General features: G+C 49.8%; 1 protein-coding gene across 3 annotated transcripts; it reads right to left on the reverse strand.

Annotated features, from left to right (window-relative positions):
* Window positions 1-3: 3 nt before the first annotated feature.
* On the reverse strand, window positions 4-23,824 carry LYRM9 (LYR motif containing 9). Of its 3 annotated transcripts, none has more exons than XM_058703529.1 (4): window positions 23,738-23,824; window positions 4,580-4,723; window positions 2,822-2,914; window positions 4-1,551 (listed from the first exon to the last, which is right to left on the reverse strand). In XM_058703529.1, the coding sequence occupies exons 1-4, from the start codon at window positions 23,747-23,749 to the stop codon at window positions 1,534-1,536; spliced, it is 267 nt and encodes an 88-aa protein (XP_058559512.1). In that variant the 5' UTR covers window positions 23,750-23,824; the 3' UTR covers window positions 4-1,533. The 3 variants fall into 3 exon arrangements, with proteins under 3 accessions (XP_058559512.1, XP_058559513.1, XP_058559514.1); XM_058703530.1 differs by lacking the exon at window positions 23,738-23,824 and adding an exon at window positions 17,987-18,081; XM_058703531.1 differs by lacking the exon at window positions 23,738-23,824 and adding an exon at window positions 17,076-17,099.
* Window positions 23,825-24,259: the final 435 nt, after the last annotated feature.

Genomic DNA, 24,259 nt, shown 5'->3' on the forward strand with positions numbered 1-24,259 from the left:
CCGGAGCTTTCAAAAACGGATATATTTACTTCCTTATTTGCTGCTCAGTCAAGCGCATACTGATGTATCCGAGTCACTTGAAGACGTAAAACGAAGCAGGGTCACAAACATGCTAGCTCGTCCCTCTGCTGAGAGTCCTTGGGCGATACTCAGGTCCCAATGTGGCTTCTCTGCTCTGGCCTGGCCTCTCAGTCCTTCCTGGCCGCCTTCTCTCCCTCTGCTGCTCCCCTCTCCCTCCCAAACCTGCGGTGTTTCGTAGATTCAGACACACCTGGCCTAGCCGCCAGGTGACCTGGAAAGGGGGCTCAACCTGTCCGTGCTTCCATCTCCCCATCTGCGAAGCAAGGCTCCCTAACTGGTAACGAGCCACGGCAGGCAGCCAGCTCCCCGAGCCAGCTTCCGTGTGAAGCACCTGGCTCATGTCAGAGCTCAGGACTCCATACTGCAGCCCTGGCAGGTAGGCGTGGGCGTTCCTCCACTGGAGATGGGGAAACCAAGGCTGAACTAGGCCAAGTATGTTTCCCAAGAGCAACGTCTGTGGAACTGGGATGCGTTCCATGTGTTCCAACTGGGAACAGCCTGTCTCTCCACGGATTTCAGGCTTGCCAGAACCCACAGGAATGCTTGCTCCCCACCTCCCTCCCGTCCTCCCTGCCTCCCATCTTCCTTCCGAGACGGTGGCAAAGCAGGGCCATTGGGGCAGGTCACAGGTTCACAGGAGCCTGCACGCTTCGGTATCTCCCGTCGCTGCCTTGCCATTCTTCCTTGTTCCGTGCAGCCTGCGTGTCACCACTTCAGGGACACTAGAAACTCCGTGAGGACAAGGACCAGGACTTTAAGGAAGGACAGGGCCAGGAGGAGTAGCCGCTTGGCAGACGGCTAGGCCCGGTGGGCCCATGAGGGTTCAGGGACAACAAGCAGGGCAGGACAAGCCCGCAAACAACTAAGGCCCGTCGAGGAGTGTGCCAGAGAGATGTGTGAGCACCGTGGGAGCGGAGGAAGGGGCGGCGCAGGATGGCCTCCTCAGGGGGACATGTAGTGGCACCACTGTGCACCAGGTCCTGCAGTCGGTGCTTCAGCCTCATCGTATTTCATCCTGACAGAGGAGGAGTCTGAGCTCAAGAGCAACGCCCTTGACAAGCCGCAGAACTGAGATTCGAACCCAGACCCGACTGATTCTAAGACCCACGCCCTGTCCTCTGCATGTCTGCCATCGGAGGGGACGCCCCCTCTGAGTCTCGAAGGACAACGTCCAGAAAAAATGAACCACGTTCAAAGCAAAGCGACGAAGCACATTCTCCCCAAATCTCACATTGTAACCGGCAGGAAAGGCAAACATCGAGGATGCTGGGGACACAGGACGTGGCAGAAGGAGCCATCTGAGCAAACGTCAGCTTCTGCCGCCCCGCATTCCCTGCTCTCAGCCAGCAAGGCCAATGGATGTTTCAGAACTGCCGCTGCTGATTAGTTCCAGGAGACGGTCTCTCAACTTCAGTGTCTTTAGGACAGCTTCGTTCTGCAGGCCCCAGAGTCTCAGTTTTGTTTTTTATACTGTGAGACAGAGAGATCATTAGAAGTGGGTGAGGGAGAACCCGGGAAATCCCGAGACCCATCTGGGCCTCAGCCGCCTCCCGCAGGGGCTTCTCGGAGGAGGGGGCACCGCAGGCACCAGACGGTGAAATCCCTAGTCGGCACCTGGACCGCCTTTCCTCTCTAATGGAATAAGAAGCTGGCAGCGGTGGCCGGGGGGGGGGGGGGGGGGGGGGGCGCGGGGGGGTGGAGCGGCGCATAAGAAAGACACTGGAACATTAGAAGTGAAGGTCCATCCTAATCTTTAAGCGGAGTCTTGTTCAAAGAAAAGAAAATCTCAGTTGGTTTAGCATGACTTCGGCTCAGGTCATGATCTCACGGTCGGTGAGTTCGAGCCCCACATCAGGCTCACTGCTGTCAGCGCAGAGCCCGCTTCAGGTCCTCTGTTCCCCTCTCTTTCTGCTCCAGTTCATGCTCTCTCGCAAAAATAAATAAATATTTAAAAAAAAAAAATACCAGGCGGGGGGGCACCTGGATGGCTCAGTCAGTTAAGTGCCCAACTTTGGCTCAGGTCATGATCTCGCGGTTCGGGGGTTCAAACCCCGTGTCGGGCTCTGTGCTGACAGCTCGGAGCCTGGAGCCTGCTTCAGATTCTTTACCTCCCTCTCTCTCTCTGCTTCTCCCCCACTCACTCTCTGTCTCTGTGTCTCTCTCAAAAATAAATAAACATTAAAAAAATTTTTTTTTAATCTCAGCTAGAGAAGGACCCTCAGAAGCCATCTAGTCCAATCACTGAGTTTCCAAACAGAATCCTGGACCCTGGATCTCGAGACTGTGATTTAGAAGGAAGGGGGGGTTGTTCTAACACCAATGTGTAAGGACCAGCAAGTTAGTCTGTATTTCTGACTCCCCTCCCTCTACCCCAATCGACACTTGGATGTTTCCTCAATGGCCCTGCCTCAGTGTGAGCACCCCGGACACAGGGAACTCACTGTTCCCCAAGAAAGCTTTCGCATCTGAGGCATCACAAAGACCTTTCTCTTCCTTCTTCCTGCCCCACCATCGCAGCTTATTCAGCACTGTCTGCCTTTAGGGATTGAGAACACCCCACTCCTTGCAGAAAACAGATGCAACCAGCAAGGCACCTGTCATCACCTCTGGGCTTCTGGAGGAGGGGAGCGGCCAGCGGGGAGGGGTTCAACCGTGGGGCAGGGGCGACCCCTGGTGGTCACAGAGATTACAGCTATCAACGTGCAGGCTGGGCAGGTAGAGCCGGGAGCCGGGCACTTACTTTGTTCATGATCCAGTCAGCATCTTCGATGGCTCTTTTAATAATCTGCTGGATTCTCTCAGGACTGTCTTCATCTGAATGAACCCGGAAACTCTGGAAGTTGAAGCATAAAAAAAGATGACGAGGCAAAATTCACAGGACCAGCATCTTCAGAGCACCAGTCACAGGCCAGACCCGCTGCGGCCCCTTTCCACTCATATCGCTCTTACCCCTCCGTAGACCGTTATGACGATCCCACCCAGAGATGAGGAAACAGAGGCTCAGACACCCCAACTTGCCACCATGCAATGGCGCCAGCATTTAAATCCTGGTCTATTCAGCTACACAGCCTGTCCTCCGGCCAGCAGAGCAATTACAAAATGGAAGCCTGGCCCCCAAGTTACCCCCAATTAAGCTGGGCCCAAAGGTTATCAGGCAGCACGGGCCCAAGGGAAACTTCCATCCCTCGGTTTCCTTTGTTCCTCCCAGGAAGCCGCTTTCACCAGGCTCCACAATAGCCAGGCTTCCCCTGGCCCGTGCTGCAAGGCCAAGCAGAGGGAAGGGCAGCAGTGAGGGTGACTGGAAGATCCAGCCAGGCCCGATGCAGAGCAATGCAGGGCTGCTGTTTGCTCCCGGCCACGTGTTCACCCTTGAGACGGAACGGGAGGCTCAAGTTCATTGGTGTGGCACTCAGGGCCCTCTACAAAGAACTGGTACCCTCTCTGCCCGGTCACCCTCGACCCCACACATCCTCCGATTGGTCTTTAGGAGCATCTCAAACGCTCGCCCCTGGGAAGTCCTCCGTGGCGCCCTCAGACAGACAGCTGCGCCCTCCTCCATGTTTCCACAGCCTGTCTGTTGCTACCTCTATTTTTTCTATGCTTTCCACATGCTATTTGCATTCAGTTTAGTTCTGAACTTTTTATTTAGAAATCATTTCTAACCCACAGAAAAGCTGCAAGAATACAAATGAATTCCCTACCAGAATCACCAATTGTGAACATCTCCCCACATTTGCTGTATCATGCTCTTTTTTTATGGGTTTGTGCTCCATTTGAGGCGGGGGGGGGGGAGCATTTAAAAGTTGCAGACATCATGCCCCGAGCCCCTAAACACTTCAGTGTGTTTCAACAAGGAGATTCTCTCTTATATAACCGTGGGAGTCAAATCCAAAAAACTCAACATTGATATTATACTACTCTCTCATCAATAGCCCAAATTCCAATCTCACGAATTTCTCCGATAACGTCCTTTTGAATCATTGTGTTTTTTGTTTTGTTTTTTTCTGGTCCAGAATCCAATCCACGCATTACATTGAGCGGTCGTGTCTCTTTCGTCCCCTTGAAAGCACAGCTCTCCTTGTGTTTCATGACACTGACACATTGGTTGGATGAGCAGAGGCCAGTTGTGTGCGAAATGGCCCGTCCGTTATGGATCCGCCTGACGTTTTCTCCTGAGTAAAGTCAGGCTGTGCATTATTGGCAGGAATGCCCGTCAACATGATGTCGTGTCCCATATTTTATTTTGAGTATCCATTTGAGCTGCCTTATTTGAGCCCTGGTACAGAGCTGAGGCGCTGGATGATACATCTTCTGGTTTTGGAGCGAAAATCAGAGGGGCTGGGCTGTGGTTTTTGGTGGCTCTTACCAGACTGCCGCCCCTCCCCCTCACTGCCACCCGAGAGACCATCCCTGCACCCTGCTCCCTGCCCCCAGCCCTGAGATGGGTCCCCTATCATGGGAACCCCCCCATCTCAAGCCCAGTACATACTGCTCCCACCTGCCTGACCGCATGTCTGTAATGCTCCTGGATGCCCTTGGTGGGCAGCTGTCGGCAACAGCGCAGCAGGTATCTGTAGAGCTGCAGTGGCCTCTGGACCAGCTCTGCCCCTGGGAGTGGGGCCATCTTCCAGACCCTCGGTCCCTGGAAGACACAGAAAGCATCGCTTCTAAGGCATCAAGCCGGTACTTGGCCCTGACCCCCCACGTTCCACGGCTCTGTGAAGCGGGTTTGATACAACGTGGAGGCCAGGTCGCCTTCGTGCCATGCTCCACAGAGCCCAGACCCCAAGCTCAGGCTGGGCCTTCCGTCCTGCAGAAGTCTCAGCCCGGAGCAGGCCCGCAGGGACCTCAGAGGGGAGATGCACAGCCTCATCCTGGCGCCTTCTTCCGCTGGTGGGGGACGAGGTGCCACGGACGGGCAGGGTAGGGGTGACAAGCAGGAAGACCCCGCACTGCAAGACTGAGAAACGAGCTGACTACAGGCAACAGAGGGGAGAACGTCCAGAGGTCTGAGCCTCGCCACTCAAAGTGTGGTCCTGGACCAGTAGCATCGACGTCACCCGGGAGCTTGCCCAGACCTGCTAGGCTCCTGCCTCGACCTCTACCACAGCATCTCACCCTGAAGGTGCCCCTGCCTTCAGCCTGTCACTCTCCAGTCTCCTCCACCCTGATGCCAGAATGTGCTCTGGAACCAGGGTCCTGGGCTCATCTCGCAGTCAGCCCCATGGAACTTCTCCCAGCTCCCCCAAATCGGCACCCTCTTGGTGCCTTTGCACCTGCCGTCACTTTCGCGTCAAGCTCCCCTCCCCTCCTCCTCCATGCGAGGAACTCGTGTCCATCCTTCTAGGTCCAGCTCAGTGTCCCTTCCTCTGGGAAGCCCTTCCTGACTGTCCCGGCCTGAGAGGCTGCAGTGCCCTGCTCTAGAGCTGTTACAGTGCTGTCCACACGGCTGAGGATTCATCTGCTGCCAAGCCCGTGCAGCCTAGCCCAGGCCCCGGGGCTTCGTGCCCTGCTTGTCGAACTGGACTGAATGGAAACTGTTATCTCCTCTGTACAGATCTCCCCTCTCCGAGAGGGAAGCTCACTATGTTCCAAACGAAAGAGGTGGAAGACCAAGATTAAGTGACTGCCCTTAGTTTCAAAGTGACATGGAAAGAAGAGAGACAACTCCCTCCCCTTCAAAAACAAAAAAAAAAACAAAAAAAAAACAAAAAAAAAAAACAAAAAAAAACACAAAAAAACAGAATACTAAATCTATCACAGGTTCTTAAACTAAGAAAGGGAATTCATTAAGTAGCTAGTTTCAGAGGCTCCTTCATTCCACTTCCAGCATATTATCTTCCTGGCAACAATAACCACCTGTCTCCACAGCTAAGTTTGCCAATGCCCCTGCTCCTCTGGGCTTCTGCCATGACACCGGGATGGACAGGTGCTTGTCTGCACCCACCCTTCTTCCCTTTTGCCAGAGGCCCAGATGTGTGACTGGCCATCCACCCCTCCCCAGGCCTCTGCACCCAGGCCTGGACAGGGCTCCACTCCAGGCCCGACCAATCAGAGCTCTGCATCCACATGTGGGCACATGATGGAAGCTGGCCCAGTCAGAGTGAATCTTACCACCTCTGCAGGGGTGAGTGGAAAGGCCTCCTTTTTTTCCCTCCAGACTTGCTGCGGGAAGGATTCGCTCTTGCCTCCTCTTGAAGCCACACGGCAGCAGGCTGAGCGGAAATGCCAAGTCTGAAGAATTCATTTGAACCCTAAGACCATCCACCTGAAGGCAGTCCCACCTCTAGACTTTTCAAGGATCTGAGCTGGGGCACCTGAGTCGTTCAGCGGGTTAAGCATCAGACTTCGGCTCAGGCCATGATCTCACGGTTTGGGAGTTGGAGCCCCGCATCGGGCTCCGCGCTGGCAGTGTGGGATTCTCGGTCTCCCTCTCTCTCTGCCCCTCCCCACTCACTCTCTCTCTCTCTAAATAAATGAACTTAAAAAGAAAAAAAAAAAGGGTCCGAGCCAACTGATCCCCTTTACCAAAGCAGCTTGGGTTTATTGTTTTGTTACCTGGCACCCAGAGCCCTAACTGATGGACAGATCCCACCCTCCCAAATCCTGCTCCCCTGATGAGCTCTGATGGTTCCAGCTCTAAGGAAGAGTGCGAACGGTGCAAGGCCCCTAAGATCCTCCTGCCATGAATATCAACCCACCAGTCTGACTAGTTGCACTTAAAAGTCTCCAAAAAACAGGGGAACCCCACACAGTGGGGGCAAAGACCTTCGAGGGCCACCACGGAGGACATAACGTCAAAGTGCCCACCTGATGGGCAGACTCCACTGGCAGGCTTCCCCAAACTATATAAAGTGCTAATCAAATATTGTAAAATGCTAGTCGTGGAACAGATGGTTACCATCTGCAGTCTTCCAGATTAACATTTGGAAAGAGCACAACTTTGTTTCAGTAGTTAAAAACCCCAGCAATACTTAGAAACCAACCCAGCAAGTATGGGCGGGAGATTATTTTCAGCTCAATTATAATACTTAGTCATTCTCAGTAATAAGTAGCAGAGAATGCATGTGTGGGTCCACTCAGAAGAGTTCAACTAAAAATGTTTTAATTTAATTTAAAGCGTGGGTTGGCTATTAAGGGGCAATGAACTCCAGAGCATCGCCGCTAAAACTCTAGTCAAACCCTGGGGCCCCAAACAACTGCTTGGCACATCCTGCTCTTTGCTCTTGACCTCGGCCTCTCCTAGGCTCCCTGCCTCTGTGATGGTACCTCGGTCTTACCAGGCAACCAACCCAAAACCAGCACTGAGCCAACCTAGCCTCGTCTTCCTGCCTCAATCCCATGCCACGGTCTCTAAGTCTTATCCAAATCCACCTCTGAATGCCCCCTCCAATCTGCTCCCTCCTCTGTTCCCACTGCATAATCCATGCTTCAGACTGTTATCAGAGCTCCCGTGGGCAACTGCCAGAATTCCCAGCAGGCCTCCCTATCTTCCAATCTATTCACCACTTGACAGTCAGTGAATCTTCCCAAAACATGACTCTCAACATGGCATGCTCCTGCCCGAAAACCCTTGATCTGATATCCACCCCTGCCCCTGCCGCTCATGACAACTTTCCCAAAATGTATGGCAAATGTGAAATTATTTTCGGCAGCATGTGGACCGATACCTTTTTATTGTGATGATTTTATATTTGTTTTCATGTGTAATGACCAAAAAATACCATAATGTCATTGGTTTTGTGGCTTAAGACAGTTTAAAAAAGGAACGGGCACAAAACTGATTTTATTCGTTAATTTTTACTTTTTAGCTTTTGTTTTTAATGTTCATTTATTTTTGAGAGAGAAATCATGCAAGCTGATTTATTTTGAGAGAGAGAAAGAGAAAGAGAGACAGAGGATCCGAAGCAGGCCCCGCACTGTCAGTGCGGAGCCCGACGTGCAACTCAAACTCGCGAACCGTGAGGTCATGACCTGAGCTGAAATCAAGAGTCAGATGTTTAACCAACTGAGCCACCCAGACACCCTGCAACACTATTTTAAAATTATCAAGCAAGTCAGAAGGCAGTTGCAATGTGGATATGGCAAAAATCATGAAAATGGGGGTGGCTGCGTGGCTCAGTCTATTAAGCATCCGGCTCTTGATTTCAGCTCAGGTCATGACCTCTCTATTTGGGAGACGGAACTCCAACACTGGGCTCCATGCTGTGAGCGAGAAGCCTGCTTGGGATTCCCTCTCCCTCTCTCTCTGCCCCTCTCTTTCTCTCACAACAAATAAACTTAAAAAAAAAAATCATGAAAGTGCTACTGAAGTTTGGAAAGCACTGGCCTATGGAACAAAATCCATACTCCTTCCCATGGCCTCCAAGGCCCCTTTTGATCTGGCCCCTGCCCACCCCTCATCACATTTCCTATCACTCACTGCAGCGTCTAGGCAAATTGAGCTCTGGGTGGCACATTCCACGACAGCCTGTGTCGTGTTCACGTGCTACAGTCTTTGCACCGTGACAGAATGCTTGGCATTTAGTAGGTGCACTGGGGTTCCCCAGAGACACAGAACCAATAGAATATAGAGAGAGAATATATACAGATATATTCATATATGTATATTATTTATAAGGAATTGGCTCACGTGATTATTGTCCCAGGCTGACGGCCATCAGCCAGGAGAATCCTCTCTCACTCAGGGGAGGGTCAGTCTATTGTTCTATTCTGGACTATTGCTCTATTCAAGTGCTCCGATGAGGCCTACCCACATTAGGGAGGGCAATCTGCTTTACTCAGTCTGGTGATTTAAACGTTAATCTCATCCAAAAACACCCTCACAAACACACCCAGAATAATGTTTGGCTAACCAACTGGGCACCCCATGGCCCGGTCAACTTGACACATAAACATAACCATGACAGTAGATGTTCCATATTCACGTGTTGAATGAATTCTCCTACTCTTGCGTACCATCTGCTCCCTGCGGGTCTCCGGATCCTTCAACACTCAGCTCTAAGGTTTGGCACCTCCCCGCGGAAGCCTTCATTGACCCAGCATCCTTGCTACCATGTTCAATGGGAGACCTGTGGGTACCTCAAACAGCCCTCATCACCCCACCTCACTCTAGTTCAGTCTTCATCATCTGCTACTTGGATAACTGGAAGGGTATTTACCAGCCCTCGGCCCCCTTTCAGCCACCCTCCACATGCGGCCACAGTGCCTTGTCTAACGCTCAACTTAAAATCTTCCCACAGCTGGACGCGCCATGATTCTGATTATCGATTATTCATTTTCGTAGGTACGACGACAATGTGTCGTGTGGGAGAACGTCCTCATTCTCAGCAAGTGGAAGGAAGCATCCAGACACGTGTCATCATGTCTGCAACTTACTTTCACACGGTTCCCCAGAAGACAACACAAAACGAGAAAAGGTAGGGTGAGAAAGGAAAAGCAAATGTGGCAAAACGTTAAGATTGCGTTCAGGTGGCAGCGGTAAGGGTGGACAGTGCGCTCTGTCTCGACTTCTCTATATTTTGAAATTCTTTGAAACAAAAAGTTATTTTAGAAAAACTCTTCCACAGCTTTCCCCTTACCTAGGGGATAAAGTCTTAAACTTGTTAGGCTGACACCAATTCCTGAAGCCTTCTTACCCGCCCAGGTTCATTCCCCATCACTCCTCCACCTGCCAGGCACCTTGACACACCCCCGTAGTTCCTTTAGTGCTGACAACAAATAATAATAAGAAGCACATACAGTTATTCCTACGACAGCCTTACTGAACATGCATCACGTGATAGAGACTATTCTAAACCATGCTCGCGAATTCACTTAATTTTCACAACAATCCTACAAGAAGGTACCATTATGCTCTCCTTTTACAGATACAGAAACAGAGGCAAAAAGAAGGTTAAGAAATTTGTCCAAGGTCACACACAGCTATGAGTGCAGAAGCCAGGATTTCCACCCGGGGAGGTCTGGCTCCAGGGTCCACGTGGGTGTTACTCTTCCTAAGCTCAGCTTCCCTCCCTTCCCCTCCCCCCCCCCACCTGCCCCACCAATTTCCTTTTAGGGGATGACTTCCTCCCACTGAGTCTGGTCTGCTGAGACATCTCTCCTGGCCACAAGGAGAGCATTAGACCCAGGTGAGGCCAAGTGAGTGCTCCCCACCTCTGGAGATGGGTTCTTGAACAGGGTTAGACAGAGCCTGAAAATGAGTTCATGCATCCCAGCAATGGTGTGCCCTGATCAGCCGCTTCCTGTTCTGAACTGTCCTTGTGGCTCCTGCCTCCTGGCCTTCCAGGAACATCGAGATGCCTGCCCAGTTCTCCAGCCTTCTCCCTTGATTGTGTGAGTCCCTAACACTCTTCCAGGAAATTTCTTTTGGGTTAGGTCTTCCAATCCCCTCTCACGCCCACACAGACTCTCTGCTCCCTTATCTGTTTGCCCACAGCCTGTTGTGGCGGCTCAGGTCACCAGGTATCGCCCGGGGCTCCGAGTGTTTGTCTCCCCACCCTCCCCAACCAGATCAAACTCGCCCGGCACAAACTCTTGTGCCGGCACGGTACCAAGCACACACCCCCACCAATGCTTGCTGGCTGAGCAACCTCGGCATCTCCAGGCCCCCGGTACTCCTACCCATCACCTCCAGCAGCAACACCCCCCCCTTCCCCACCCATCTGTGCCAAGCCTTTCCGGTCCCCTCAGCTTCCCTCCAACTCACTTGCAGGCAGCTTCTGCCTCCTGCCTCATTCAGTCTGGAGAGGCCACCAGGTAAGAATATCCTCAAATCCTTTCCCCCAAGAAATTCATCCTTGCCTGAGAGCTGACCAATGTGCTAAGCGTGGTGCTAGACATTTTTACAACAACCCTCTGAGAAAAAACATTATCATCCCATTGTGCAGATGTGGAAACTGAGGCTGATCGTGAATATACACCTAGGAAATGGTGGGGCTGAGATGTGGACTCTGCCCCTAACTCCAGTGCTCCAACCTCCCTGAAGAGGTTCTGTTTTGTTGTTAATGTTTATTTTCTGAGAGAGAAATTCAGAGCATGAGCAGGGGAGGGGCAGAGTGAGAGGGAAACACAGAATCCAAAGCAGGCCCCAGGCTCAGAGCTGTCAGCATAGAGCCCGACGCGGGGCTCGAACCCGCAACCATGAGATCATAACCTGAGCTGAAGCCGGACGCTTAACCAATTGAGCCACACAGGTACCCCTAAGCTCCCTGAGTTCTTAAAGGAAAGGGGCCCTTCCTTTCCCTTGGCTCTTCTAGGCTCTTGGAGCCTCCCTCCTGGATTAACCCAACGCCCTTCTGACATGTCTCTTCTTCATTCCCTCCCTATACTCAGCCAGAACGGAGCAACTAACAGCAAAAATCTCATCTATGAGTGTCTTGCTTAATATCCTCTAATGGCACCCACAGAACAAAGTCTAAGCTCATCAGTATGCGTGTGTAGGGTGGTGGTGTTGCGGGGGGGGGGGTGTTCAAGGCTTTCCCCAGTCAACTGCCAATCTCTATCCCATCTGCAACCAAATTCCCCATGCCCTCTACTCTCTTCCTGGAGTGGCTTTGTTACTCACAGAGTGCCTGGCACACAGTGGTCACGCAACAGAAGGGTGTCAGATCGAACCCTCCCTCCCCCGCAACAACCTTCAGTCAACTTTCCCGCACCCTGAAGACTGAGGTGGAACAGTGAAAACACGGGCCCCAGCTCATGGCAAGACTGACGTGAGGATTAAGTAAGACAGCACACATGCTGTCACTAAACAGGAGGCCCTCTTCCCCGGCCCTTCTCCGCCCCTGGGAAAGCAGAAGGGAAAACAATATGTTATGATGCCGTTCGAGGCTTCTACCCAAGATAAAAATGGCCTGCTGAAGGAAGCTGGTCGTGCAAACTGAGACTGGCAGAGGCTTATGGATTTCATTGATTTTAGTTACCTCTGCCGACATCAGAGAGAGAGAGAGAAAAAAAAAAACAACCATCTTTTTTTCTCTTTGAAATCAAACTGAAGAGCAGGTGAAATGTATTTAGCTTTTTCCCAAATCAGAACCGAGTTCTGGTTATTCATCCTGTAGCCTTCAATGAATTAAGGGTTATAAAAATACCTAAGGTGGCATGGCTTGACTGATGGGAGGTGCTCGGTAAAAGTTGTTAACTGAACGAGCAGAAAAATCATCCAAAGTAGGGAGTCTTTCAAAACCAGAGCTCTGAAGGCAACCTTTTCCCATCCAGGGTAAAAAAAAATCTCTTCTCCACATCCCTGGCAGGGAGTCATCCAGCTTTTCTCCCTTACGCTCCCTCATGGCAGGGAGCTCATGACCTCCCAAGTCCAAGCTCCCCATTTCCATTCTGCCAGAGTTGTCACGAAGTCCCTTCAGGTCTGAGCTAAAATCTGCTCTGTAAACTTCCAGTCATTGGTCTGAGCTCTGCCCTTTGGGGCTCAAGTCTCCCTAACTGGCCCCTAAGTCCAGTCTGTCACTGTTCAGCCAATTACCCCAGCCCTGTAGCCATTCTTTTCCAAGATACCCACCCTGAAGGTTCTAGCCTCTCCCAATGCTTCCCCTTCCCACTCAGCCTCCTCTGGACACACACACACCCTCATTACTGATCTCGCTCTTAGATATACTGTCCAGTGGAAAAGCTGCGGTTTCCCTGTGTTCTGGCCAGCTCTGTTCTGACCACCTGGGGCTCAGGTGGCAATGTCACCTCCTTTACTTGGGAGTTCAAGGCATGCTGCTGACTGCATTCTCTGCTCAGGCCCCCATGTGCCCCTGGCATTCAGCTCAGAGGAAACTTTTTTCCATGAACTGTTTTTAAATTCCCACCTTGTATTCTATTAGTTCAGTCCAGAGTCGTCATCTGCCACAATCTCTGGGGTACGTGATCCTGTCTGTTATCCAACTCAACTCAATTCGGCACAATAAAGGCACAGAAACAATCACATACCAGGCACAAATGGGGGACACAGAGAGAGACTTTAGCCCCAGTGAGCTGTGTCAGTCACCCATACAGTGTCATTCAGAGCATCTAGCATGTGTGTGGCTCTGGACTCGGGCCTGGGACCAGAGATGAACAGCCCGACATGTTACCTAGTTGTCCTACCTCAAGCTCTCTGCACAGCTGATGACACGTCTTACTACCTACCGTTCAGGGAGTGATCAATATGTGCGAGGTAGGTGTTGGGAGCTTTACATGTGTGATCTTATGGGGTACATATCATTAGCCCCATTTTATAGATGATGAAACTGGGGCTCTGAGAGGTTAAGCAACTTGCCAGAGACCACACAGCTATTAATTAGATGGTAAGGTCAGGAATCAAACCTACGTCTGTTTGATTCCAAAGCCCATGCCCCTACGTGCTTCTAACACCAGCTATGTCCATATCTGAGCCATCCACAAAACGTTGCCTGGGTCAGGGCTAAGGACCCCACAGAGAACCCTCCTGGGGCTCATTCAGGACTAGGTCTGCATTCATGAAAGCACTTGACCGTGCTATTACTCACTACTTATTTTTTCAACCTTCTTCATATAACTTTGCTCTGTGCTTTTCTGAAACCCAAGGACACCATCTATAGCTTCCTGCGGCACAAAGATGAAAAAAAAAAAAAAGTCACAAGGCTGATGTCAATTACACAGACAAAGAAAAGGGGCAACTAAGGAAATGCTAAAAAAGCTCTTAGGTTAGGAAACCCAAAGGAGAATATAACAGAATAAAGGAAAAGAGTGAAAAATAAAGCCACAAAGGGAATTTCCTGGGAGCCAAGTGGTATCATTGGTACAGAGGCTGAGAAACAGGCCTATGGCCTCATTTAACCCCACTGTCGGTTTCGCTACCCTGTGCCCTGACAAAGGGCACCTAAAAATAAGTGGGGGAAAGTCATATATTTAAAAAAAGAAAAGAATGGAACTACAGAAAATGACCAGAAATTATGCCCTATTGGGCACTGATACAAGGCTAAATTAAGCCTGCACAGGCCATTGTTTAAATATGCAATTATTTCTCTGGATGGGGAAAGTCGCAATTACAGAAGCAGAGTGGTTCTGCTCCCCCACCACCGGGGCTTTGGCTTGCACATGCGCATTCTCCCGAGCTAGAAACGGGGCGGCAGTCCTTGCTCCTCTAGTCCCTTTCCGACATGGACGTGGTCGAGGCTCTCAAGACCCACCCTCTGTTCCCCTCACCCTCCTGGTCCTCAGTGCCTCCCCCACTCCTTCAAGGTCCTGCAACTGGGCAGTACCTTGGCTCTCAGCTTTGGAACAATGCCTTGCTCAGACTATCCGAATCTCTCTCTCCAGTCCAACCGAAGGATACTTCCTAAACACACACACACACACACACACACACACACACACACACCATGTTGTTCCCTTGCTCCGAAACCTCTGCAGAGTGTTCTTTACCCACGACCTTCCGACATCTGGTTCCAACTTCTCTCATCAAGCTCATCTCCTGCTGTCCTTCCCACACTCCCTGCGTTCTAGCCACACGCTGAACTGCGGGGCGAAGTTCACGGGCTTTGGGATCAGGCAGTCTGCGTGCAAATCCCAGCTCCATCACTTGCCAGTTGTGGGACCCGGGCAAGTTTCTCAGCTTCCACCCTGGAGGCAGTGGCACATCTGCCAATGGGGCAACTGGCAGTATTTCCTACATGGAATCGTTGTAAGGATTAAATAACTCCTAAACCGCCCGGCACATACAACGCGCTTAGTAACTATTGGTAATAGCATCTCTGAAATGTGCTGTGCTCGTCAACACCTCTCTTCCCCCTTCACCTGCCTCAAGAATTCCTCTTTACCCTTACAGATTCAGCTCCCATGTCACCCCTCAAGGCTCACACCCCATGCTGCCCATACTCCTCTAATAAGGTCTCACACTTATCTCGGTGTGATGGAAGAGAGGGTTTTGATGACAAACAACCCTGATTTAGGAGCCTACCTCTGTCATTCACGAGCTGCGTGATCCTGCACAACTTGTTTGACTTCTCTATATTCTGCGGCCTCCTCTGTAAACTGAAGAACAAGATGTGTACCTCGTGGGGAGGAGGGGGTTGTAAAGATCACTCGAGCTGACGTCAGTGCCCAGCACGGTAGTGCCACATATTATCAGGTGCTTGAACATCATACCCTTTCCTACTCTAGCTGCCTATTTGTTCCTTGCTGACTGTAAGCTCCTGGAGGACACAGACTGTATTACAGGAGTCATCCCTCCACGGTTAACGGTGCCCAGGACATAACAGAAGCTCAAAACATGGGTGTTGATTGATCTCCGTTTACCAGGGAGGAAACTAAAGCCAGGACAGGGGCTGTCCTGAAATCACAGAGCCAGCAGGTGGCAGGGCCAGGTCTCAAACTCAGGCCCTGAATCCCTGGCTCTGGATCCTCAGCTCATTCTCCCACACCTGCTGTCTCAAAGGCCAGCGAACCACCCTGAACATCCTATTTTTTGAGCTCAACCCCCCTGAGCCTTTAGCAGTTCAAAGTGGACCGGCTGAGCTATCCCGGCCAAAGCAAACTGGAAAAATCAGACAAAAGGCAAACATGCCGGTGTCGGAGCAGAGCAAGCAGCAACCTGCAGTGAGTCATTGTGATGTTAGGCTGCCCTGTGGCCGTGGCCTCCCCCACGCAGGCCACAACGCTTCACCGTGGTTTGAGGGCGAGAGAAGGAAGCGATTATCCATCTGCCAGGTCAGGGCACTCCATAGGGGCTACTGAATCTACAACTCGGCTGCTCCCATTTTACAGAGGAGGAACACTGAGGCTCAGGCTCACACAGAACTAGGTGAGAGCACAGCTGGGCTTCGTACCCAGGTCTCCACCCTCCTAACAAGCTCCTACCCACATACAGGGCTCATCTCGGAGGATGACTGAGCCGAAGGCTCTGGATTTATCCTTCTCCTCTCATGCTCTCCCTCCCTCCGGCCTTCCCTTACCCAACCACTCTCAGCATTTATGTTGCTCCCCCGCAAATGAATCCAGGTCTCACTTAAGACTTCCCTGACCACTGTGCAGTCCCGGCTATCCTTCTTCACGGCACTCTTTACCACCTGACATATATTTCATTATATCCCCCCACTGGAATATAAACTCCAGAAAGCAGGGCGTCCATTTATTTTGTTCATGACCGTGTCCCTAGTATAGTAAAGTGCCTGATACATAGTAAGCACGCATGGGCAAGTACTGAAATAGTCACTGAGCACCAGCAAGGTGCTAGGTACCTGTTCCAGAAACAAACAGAAGACCCTGAACCCATGGAACTTACACATTAACGTCAAATGAAAACTAATTCTTCAATTATAACTAATTACTACAAGGTGGAATTCAGGTCCCTGAAAGATGGACTCATGGGATCTCTCACCCAGTCAAGGGTCAAAGGTTTCTTGAGACAAGGACATTAAATCTGAGGTCTCAAGGAGGAGTAGGAGTTGGCGATGGGGTGGTGAAGGCAGACAGCAGTTTGAATGAAGGTCTGAGGGAGAAAGGCACTGCCAGGCCCAAAGGAGCCCAGGGACTGAGGCAAGGGGGAGAGCAGGAGCAAACAGAATGCTGTCCAGGAAGGCTGGGTCAGATCCAGAAAGGCCTGGTAGGAGGGGAGGAGTTAAGATTAATTCTAAGGTTGGGGTGACTGGGTGGCTCAGTCGGTTGAGCCTCCAACTTCGGCTCACGTCATGATCTCACGGTCTGTGAGTTCAAGCCCCGCATCGGGCTCTGTGCTGACAGCTCGGAGCCTGGAGCCTGCTTCAGATTCTCTGTCTCCCTCTCTCTCTGGCCCTCCCCCATTCATGCTCTGTCTCTCTCTGTCTCAAAAATAAATAAACATTAAAAAAAAATTTTAAGATTAATTCTATCAACTGATGAATGGATAAATAAAATATTCATACAACGGAATATTATTTTGTAGTAAAAAAAGAAATGAACTGATACAAGCTACAATATGGGCAAACCTAGAAAACATCACTCTGTGAAAGAAGCCAACCACCGAAGACCAAATATTATACGAGCCCACTTACACAAAGTGTGCAGAACGTGCAAATCCACAGAGACGGCAAGTCGATGAGGGGTTGCCTAGGGCTGGGGGAAATGGGAGATTGAAAGTGACAGCTAAAGGAGAGGTTTCTTTTGGGGACAATGAATATGTTCTGAAATTGATTATGGCATGGATGCACAGCTCTTGAATATGCTAAAAGACATTCAATTGTGCACTTGAAACGAGTTGTAGGCTATGTAAAAACAAAACAAAAACAAAAATAGTCCTGAGGACCAAGGGGTTTTGGCCTCCGCGTGACTTGATGTGTTATGCAGAAGCATCCATCAAAACCTGAAGGTTATTGCAGGCAAGCAAAGCTCCCGGGGAGCTTGATGGGGGCAGACGGACTGCGAAGCCCTCCCCCCCCCCGCCCCCCTCTTTGAAAAATGGGCGTCTGGCTGGCTCTGTCAGTGGACCATGCCACTCCTGATCTCGGGGCTGTCAGTTCGACCCCCACGTTGGGTGTAGAGATTAGAAATAAAACCTTTACGAAAAATAGCCCAGCCGAGGCTGAGCGCGGACGTGTGTGCCAGAGGGTGAGCGTTTCGCACAGGCGCCCGGAGTCCCCTGGGCTCCCTGTGGCCCCACGACCCTCCCCGAGTCCTGGGGCCTTCTCCCCTCCTCCGAGCCGCCCGCCAGGCCTGCGACGGGCCCGGCGCCTCCGCGAGCCGCGCGCCAGGACACCCGGCCCTCCGCGGCCACGACAGACGACGCGGAGCGAAAGGGGACCGCGCAGGTCCCCGCGGGTCGGCCACAGGCCGCGCAAAGCCGAGGACGCCCGAGGCCTCCCATCCCCAGCCCGCCCCGCCGCGCCGGGCGGCTCCGGCCCGCGCGCGCGCGCGCCCGCCCGCCCGCGTCTCGTCTCCCGCCCTCCGCCGGCGCCGCTCGGCTCACCCGCCTCCACTGGGCAACGTCAACCCCGGACGCGGCGGACGCGGCAGCCCCAAGTGCGCCTGCGCCCCGAGCCCGGCGCGGCCCCGCCCCCGCCCCCGCCCGTCAGCTGTTCGCGGAGCGCCCTCTGCCGGCCGGCAGGAGGGGCTGGGGTCTGTTCGTGAGGAAACCCTACAGGCAAGACCCGCTGGGTGCCCCTTCCCTGATCCGACCCCGCCCAGTGGAAAAAAAAAGCTGCCTCGCTAACAGCCTTGAACACCCACTCTTCCTTCTGGCTGTTGCTGCCTCGGATATAAGCCCCGAAGGCAGGCTCTCCCCCATATTCCTGAACATGGATCACTGCTAAAACATTAGGGGTGTTCAAGATTTGCGAGGAGGCTTGCTGGAGGACTTTCCCTAAACCCCTCGTGTTGATGACGGGCATTGTATTTGTAAGGGAATCTGCGTTTTGAGTCATTTCATCAAATTACAGTCCCATAACACCTGTCAAAAGAATAAATATGACAGTAATAGGCATGCTTCTTTTCAGACCCATCTGTAATTATAATTGAGGAAAAGAATACAGAATTTAAACTCAGCTACTGCTGGTATCATTCTTTGAAAATGAAATAATGCTGTTTTATTAAATAGGCTCTCCCTGCTCGCTAATGTTTAAAGCTAAAGTGCTTCTCTGAATTGATTTAAATACAAGTGTTATATCCTGAAAGAAAGAAAGATGAGTCTTTATCTTAAGACAAACCCCCTGTTCAATGATGCTGCTGATCTCTAAGCTGTCTGAAAGAGAGTTGGGTTGTTAGCGGATGATATTGCTTCTGTACACGTCTCCCTTCTCTAGGGCTTTTTAAACCCATTTGTAATGAAAAGGCTGATTTCCTTACACAGACTGACTCCGTGTGTAGCTGATTTAACAGGACAACTTTTTTTTCTTCTTCTTCTTCTTTCTTCTTTTTTGAGAGGAAAATATTGCTCCCGGGTGGCATCTGAGAATCTGTTTTTCTCCTTTTAGAAGAAGAGAAGCAGGGGATATTTCTTCACAGGAGTAGTGGGGGTTTTTTGTTTTTTGGGGGTTTTTTGGTTTGGTTTTTGACGTTAGGCTTTTTCTCTCTTGTTTTTTGCTAACTCCCTTTTGAGTGTTTCCTCTCTCCCGTTTGTTTTTCCTCTTCACCTAATACACTGGCCTTCACCTAACACACAAATCGTGTGGGTGTTCCTCCCCTGAAATATTCAGACAATTGCCTCCATCCTTCCATTCATTTTCAATATTTAGCCTTGGACCCAATAGAGCTGAAAGATGATTGTACACTCTCATAAATCCGCCCTCAGAGTTACGCAGAGTCAGGGGCGCATCATAAGTGAAGACCCAATCAATAAATCATTAGGCTTTTAAAGCCCTTATTAGGAACAATCTGCTGTATCACCATCCATTCCTGTTTTCAGCCTCAGTATCACTTAATATTTTGAAGAAATTTCACAGTCCGTTCTTTGGCCCCATCTCTCTTTTGTTCCTAGATCGCTGTGTTCCTGCAGCAGAAACATTGTTCTAATACCTAGATCTCATAAAATATTTAAGATACAAGCTGTTCACTTTACCTCCGAAAGACACCACCTTCAGAATCACGATTTTGCAGTTCACAAAAATGCCTTATAAACACCCAAACGACAAGAAAAAAAAAAAAACATAATCCGAAGTAAGATAGGCTTGGACAACGATTTCCGATTTTTTCCCACAATGTTTGTCCAAGTCATAATGGAAAACCTCGTTTTTAAAAAAAAATAATTGGATTATAATACTTCAGACTTGACAGCAACGTTAGATTCTTCACAGCTTCAGTAGTAAAATAACTAAAGTCCAAACTCACTAAAATGACACCAGGCCCATAATCTAATGAAATCCCAACTATTCTTACTATGTCGCTTTCCTTTTACGTTGACATGTTAGCAGATGAACACCCTCACGTCAGACAGTGCAGGATATTTTACAGATAAATGGAATTGAAAGACTTCCTTGAGAAATTTGTCACCCAAGTGTTGGCTGTCCAGGGGACATGTTCTCACAGGGGAGTTTATCGACTTTCCCAAGCAATACATCCCCACATTCTTCTTGATTCCTGACATTATGTCATTTAACCTGACAACTACAGGTTTGTAACCAATATTTGTAGGAAAAGATACAAGTCCTGATGCTTCTTCCAGTTTGAACCTGTTTTTAGATTTCAAAGAGAAATGATACATTTGCATCGTCTGGTTAAATCAGGTTATTGTCTCAAAGGTTGACCATGTAAATAATTCAAATTAATTCATCACTGTACAATAGATTTAATAAGCATAATAAACACTTTGAAGAAAACACTTAGGACCCTCGGTCTGCCCTTGCTCTCACTCCCATTATCTCAGATTTCCCTGTGAACGGAATGAGTGGTACCGTGTTGTTCCCTTCTATTCAAAATATGCAAAGTTGCTATTTACCAGTTTGCAATTTGCATGTCTCAAATCCTGCCAGAGCACAGGGTGAGGGGCATGGGGTGACTGGTGAATGTGCCAAAAGGGGACCCCAGGGTGAAAACGGAAAGCCCAATGAATACATCTTCTCCACCCCAGGCTGGTGTAAAACATAACCCCCACCGACTACTGAAGGTTTGTTTTTAAGACAATAAAAATATTGGGTATAAAAGGTTATGTGAAATCTCAGACACCTCGTGTCTTTTTTCTTTAGTTGCTGGGTTAAAGAAGAGGATGAGCCAGGATTTCAAGATTGTTTTTATAAAAAGGAACACAAGAGAGAAAAGAGAACAATTGTGACTATTTACAACATACACTAGGAGAGTAATTTACAGCCTAGGCTTTCGCCTTCCTGGACCTCTATCCATCTTGTATTACTTTCTGCCGCTTCCTAAATCTAAACTTGCTGACTGCTACATATCATTCAATATCTCTTGGTGTGTTCTGGGGTAATATATTTACAGTGGCCACACGTGAGACCACATTGATGATCAGATGTTTGCCATCTCTGAATATGAATCTGCATGTGAATAAGAGGGCCACAGATAAGAGTTAAGGCCACATTTAATAGAAATAGAGACTGGGCGCGGGGGAGGGGGGAATGCCTGGGTGGTTCAGTCGTTTAAGCAACCGACTTTGGCTCAGGTCATGATCTCGCGGTTCATGGGTTCGAAACCCCCCCCATCGGGCTCTGTGCTGACAGCTCTACCCCAGCTTCGGATTCTGTGTCTCCCTCTCTCTCTCTTCCCCTCCCCTGCTCGCACTCTGTCTCTTTTTCTCAAAAATAAATAAACATTAAAAAAAAAAGAGAGAGGAAGAAGAAATGGAGAGTAGAAGATATAATGAACTTTATTGAATAGGATTATTTGGGAAGAGGAGGGACGGAGAGGTGTAGAGGAAAAGGTAGGCGAGAAAAGAAGAAACACAGGACAGTGGAGAATGAGAAAAGGTAGAAGGGAGTCATTGGATCGATGCTGTTCTGAAGAGAAAGGCTTGATAAAGTTAAGCGGGACACCGTTAATTAAGAAAAACCGTTACTCATTTTGGCCAGGAAATAGGGTGTTCTGGTCAATCAAATATGTGGTTAATAGTTACCTTCCACTTCAACCAACGTTTATTGAGACTCCACCATGTGCAAAATTCGGTGCCAAGCTCTGGGTCCCCGTAGAGGCCTCTGGACCTCCTCTCTCCCACTGCCCCTCTTCTTCCCTTCTCTGTTTCTTACTGGGGGCAGATCTGATCTTGTCACTGGCTGCCTCGGACCTCTCAATGGCCTCTCTATATTCTCTGCATAGATGTGCCAACCTCCTTATCATGTTCTACAGGACCCTGCAGGGTCTGGCCTCTTAGGCTTCGCTTCATGGCCCCGGTCCCCTGCTGCAGCCACGATGGCCTTTTTTTTTTTTTTTTTTTAAGTTTATTTTTTTCTTTTGAGAGAGAGCAAGGGTGGGAGGGGCAGAGAGAGCAAGAGAGAAAATCCCAAGCAGGCTCCTCGCTGTCAGCGCAGAGCCTGAGGCGGGGCTCAGTCTCACAAACCGTGAGATCATGACCTGAGCCAAAACCAAGAATCAGACGCTTATTCAACTGAGCCACCCAGGCGCCCCCCACAGTGACCTTTCTGACCCTCAAATGCACCATGTTCCTTTCTGCTTCTTTTTTAGATCCCAACTCACAGGTGTCATTCTCAACCTTCATGATGCCCCTACTCCCATTTGGCACTGGAACAGACAACACTTCCCCCCCTAAAGAGTAGCCTGTACCCTGCTCCATGGGATGCATTACAGCTTATAATGGCATATATCTTACTTTGGATTCCCCCAGAAGAAGACTTGGAAGCCAGGGTTTGGGAGCAAGTAATTTATTTGGAAGGTGATCCTAGAAAACATCCAGGAAGGGAAGTGAGACAGGGAAGGGAAGGCAGCCTATACATAGAAAGAAGCTTGCCCAGCAAGTTATCACCATGGGCAACTGAACTTCCCCTCGCTGGGGAGCCAATGTGGAACCTCGCTTCAGTTATTCCACCGAAGGGCATGGGACCCAGGGTATTTCTCCTCCAGTTCCTGTTAGTTACCTCCTTCTCCATCCCGCACCCACGTAGATAGGTGCTGAGAAAATGACACAGAGTTGACGGGTTTTACTTTACATTTATGATCTCAACGCAAAGGCATACTGGATGCTGCCGGTCTCTCGGAACTCCCACAGCCCACCTCCACCCTCACTCTCAGCTGATGACCTCACTGAAAAGTTAGACACCGTCAGTCGAGAGCTACCTCTCCTTCTCTCCCCTTCTCCCTCTCTCCTGGGGAGTTTCCTTCTGCCTTTGAAAAACCAGTCCCGGGGTGCCTGGGTGGCTCAGTCAGTTAAGCGTCCAACTTTGGCTCGGGTCATGATCTCATGGTCCGTGAGTTCGAGCCCTGCATCAGGCTGTCTGCTGTCAGAACAGAGTCTGCTTCGGATCCTTTGTTCCCCTCTCTTTCTGCCTCTCCCCCACTGACTCTCTGTCTTTCAAAAATAAAATAAACATTAATTTTTTTTTTTTTAAAAAGGAAGAAAAACCAGTCCCTCTGCTGGTTCTCTGGATTCTGTCCCCTCTGCCTTCCTAAAATCTTTGTTTCTACAGTTATCCCCTCTCTCCTGCTCCATTAATGTCCTTTGCTTCACCTGTTCATTCCAAGCAACACCCAATGTGGTCTAAGGGCTTTGCCACTCCAGATGTGATTCATGGACCAGGAGCACTGGCCTCCCTTGGGAGCCTGTTTAGGAAATCCAGAATCTTCCACCCCAGAGCTGCAGAATCAGAATCTGCATTTTAACGAGTTCCCCAATATTTGGTTCGGAGGCGTATGACAATATGAAAAGCACTGGGCTATTTCTCCGCTCTCCATGATAGCCAAACTTTTATCCATCCATTCAGCAAATGTGTATAGAACATCTATGAGGTACCAAGCAGACTTTTAGGTTCTGGAGACACACACAACAACAACAACAACAAAACAAAAAAACAAAAACAAAAACAAAACCCCACATTACCATCATATATGTGTGTTGTCTTAGAGGCAGAGAACAACAAAGAAAGAAAGAAGATAGGATCAGATCGTAAATGCTTTGTAGAAAAATAAAATATGGGCACATGATAGTCACCAGATGGCTACTTTAGCTGACTCCAAAGAGGTGGCACTTAAACTGAGGTCAAAATGACGAGAAGTCATCATTAGAGTTGTCTACACAGGCTGTCTCACCTCCTCAGTCACTCACCCATTCATGCATCCTTCAGGACGTTCCATTGGTCTCCACCTTCATGCCACTGATACTGCTCTTCACAAGGCTTTCAATGGCTTCCATATTGTCATAAGCAACGGCCCTCTCCCTGTCCCTAACTTCCCAGCAGCCTTTGGGTCAGCTGACCACACCTTCTAGAAGCATTGTAAAATTAAGTGAGTCACCCAAGTAACCTTTTCCTTACCATATATTGTTCAATGTAGCTATTGTTCGGGGGGGAAAAATGAAATCCTTTTATGGGTGAGAGAAGAGAGGGCAGAGAACAGAAGGAGAAGGAGATAAATGAGACCCCTTTTATTCCAGCATAAACATGTAATTCTAAATCAGGGGGAAAGAAACATTTTATTTTCTGTTTTTAAGACCGCTTTGTTATATCAGGTGTATGTGGAAATGAGATAGACCACTGCTTTGATCCAGCTCACAAAAGAAAACGGTAGTTCAACATTCCTTCCAGATCTGCTTCCCCGGGCCCTGCATTAGCTCTCGGGGAATCTGGGT

This window comes from Neofelis nebulosa, chromosome 16 (genome assembly GCF_028018385.1).
Source record: "Neofelis nebulosa isolate mNeoNeb1 chromosome 16, mNeoNeb1.pri, whole genome shotgun sequence".
NCBI lineage: Eukaryota > Metazoa > Chordata > Mammalia > Carnivora > Felidae > Neofelis > Neofelis nebulosa.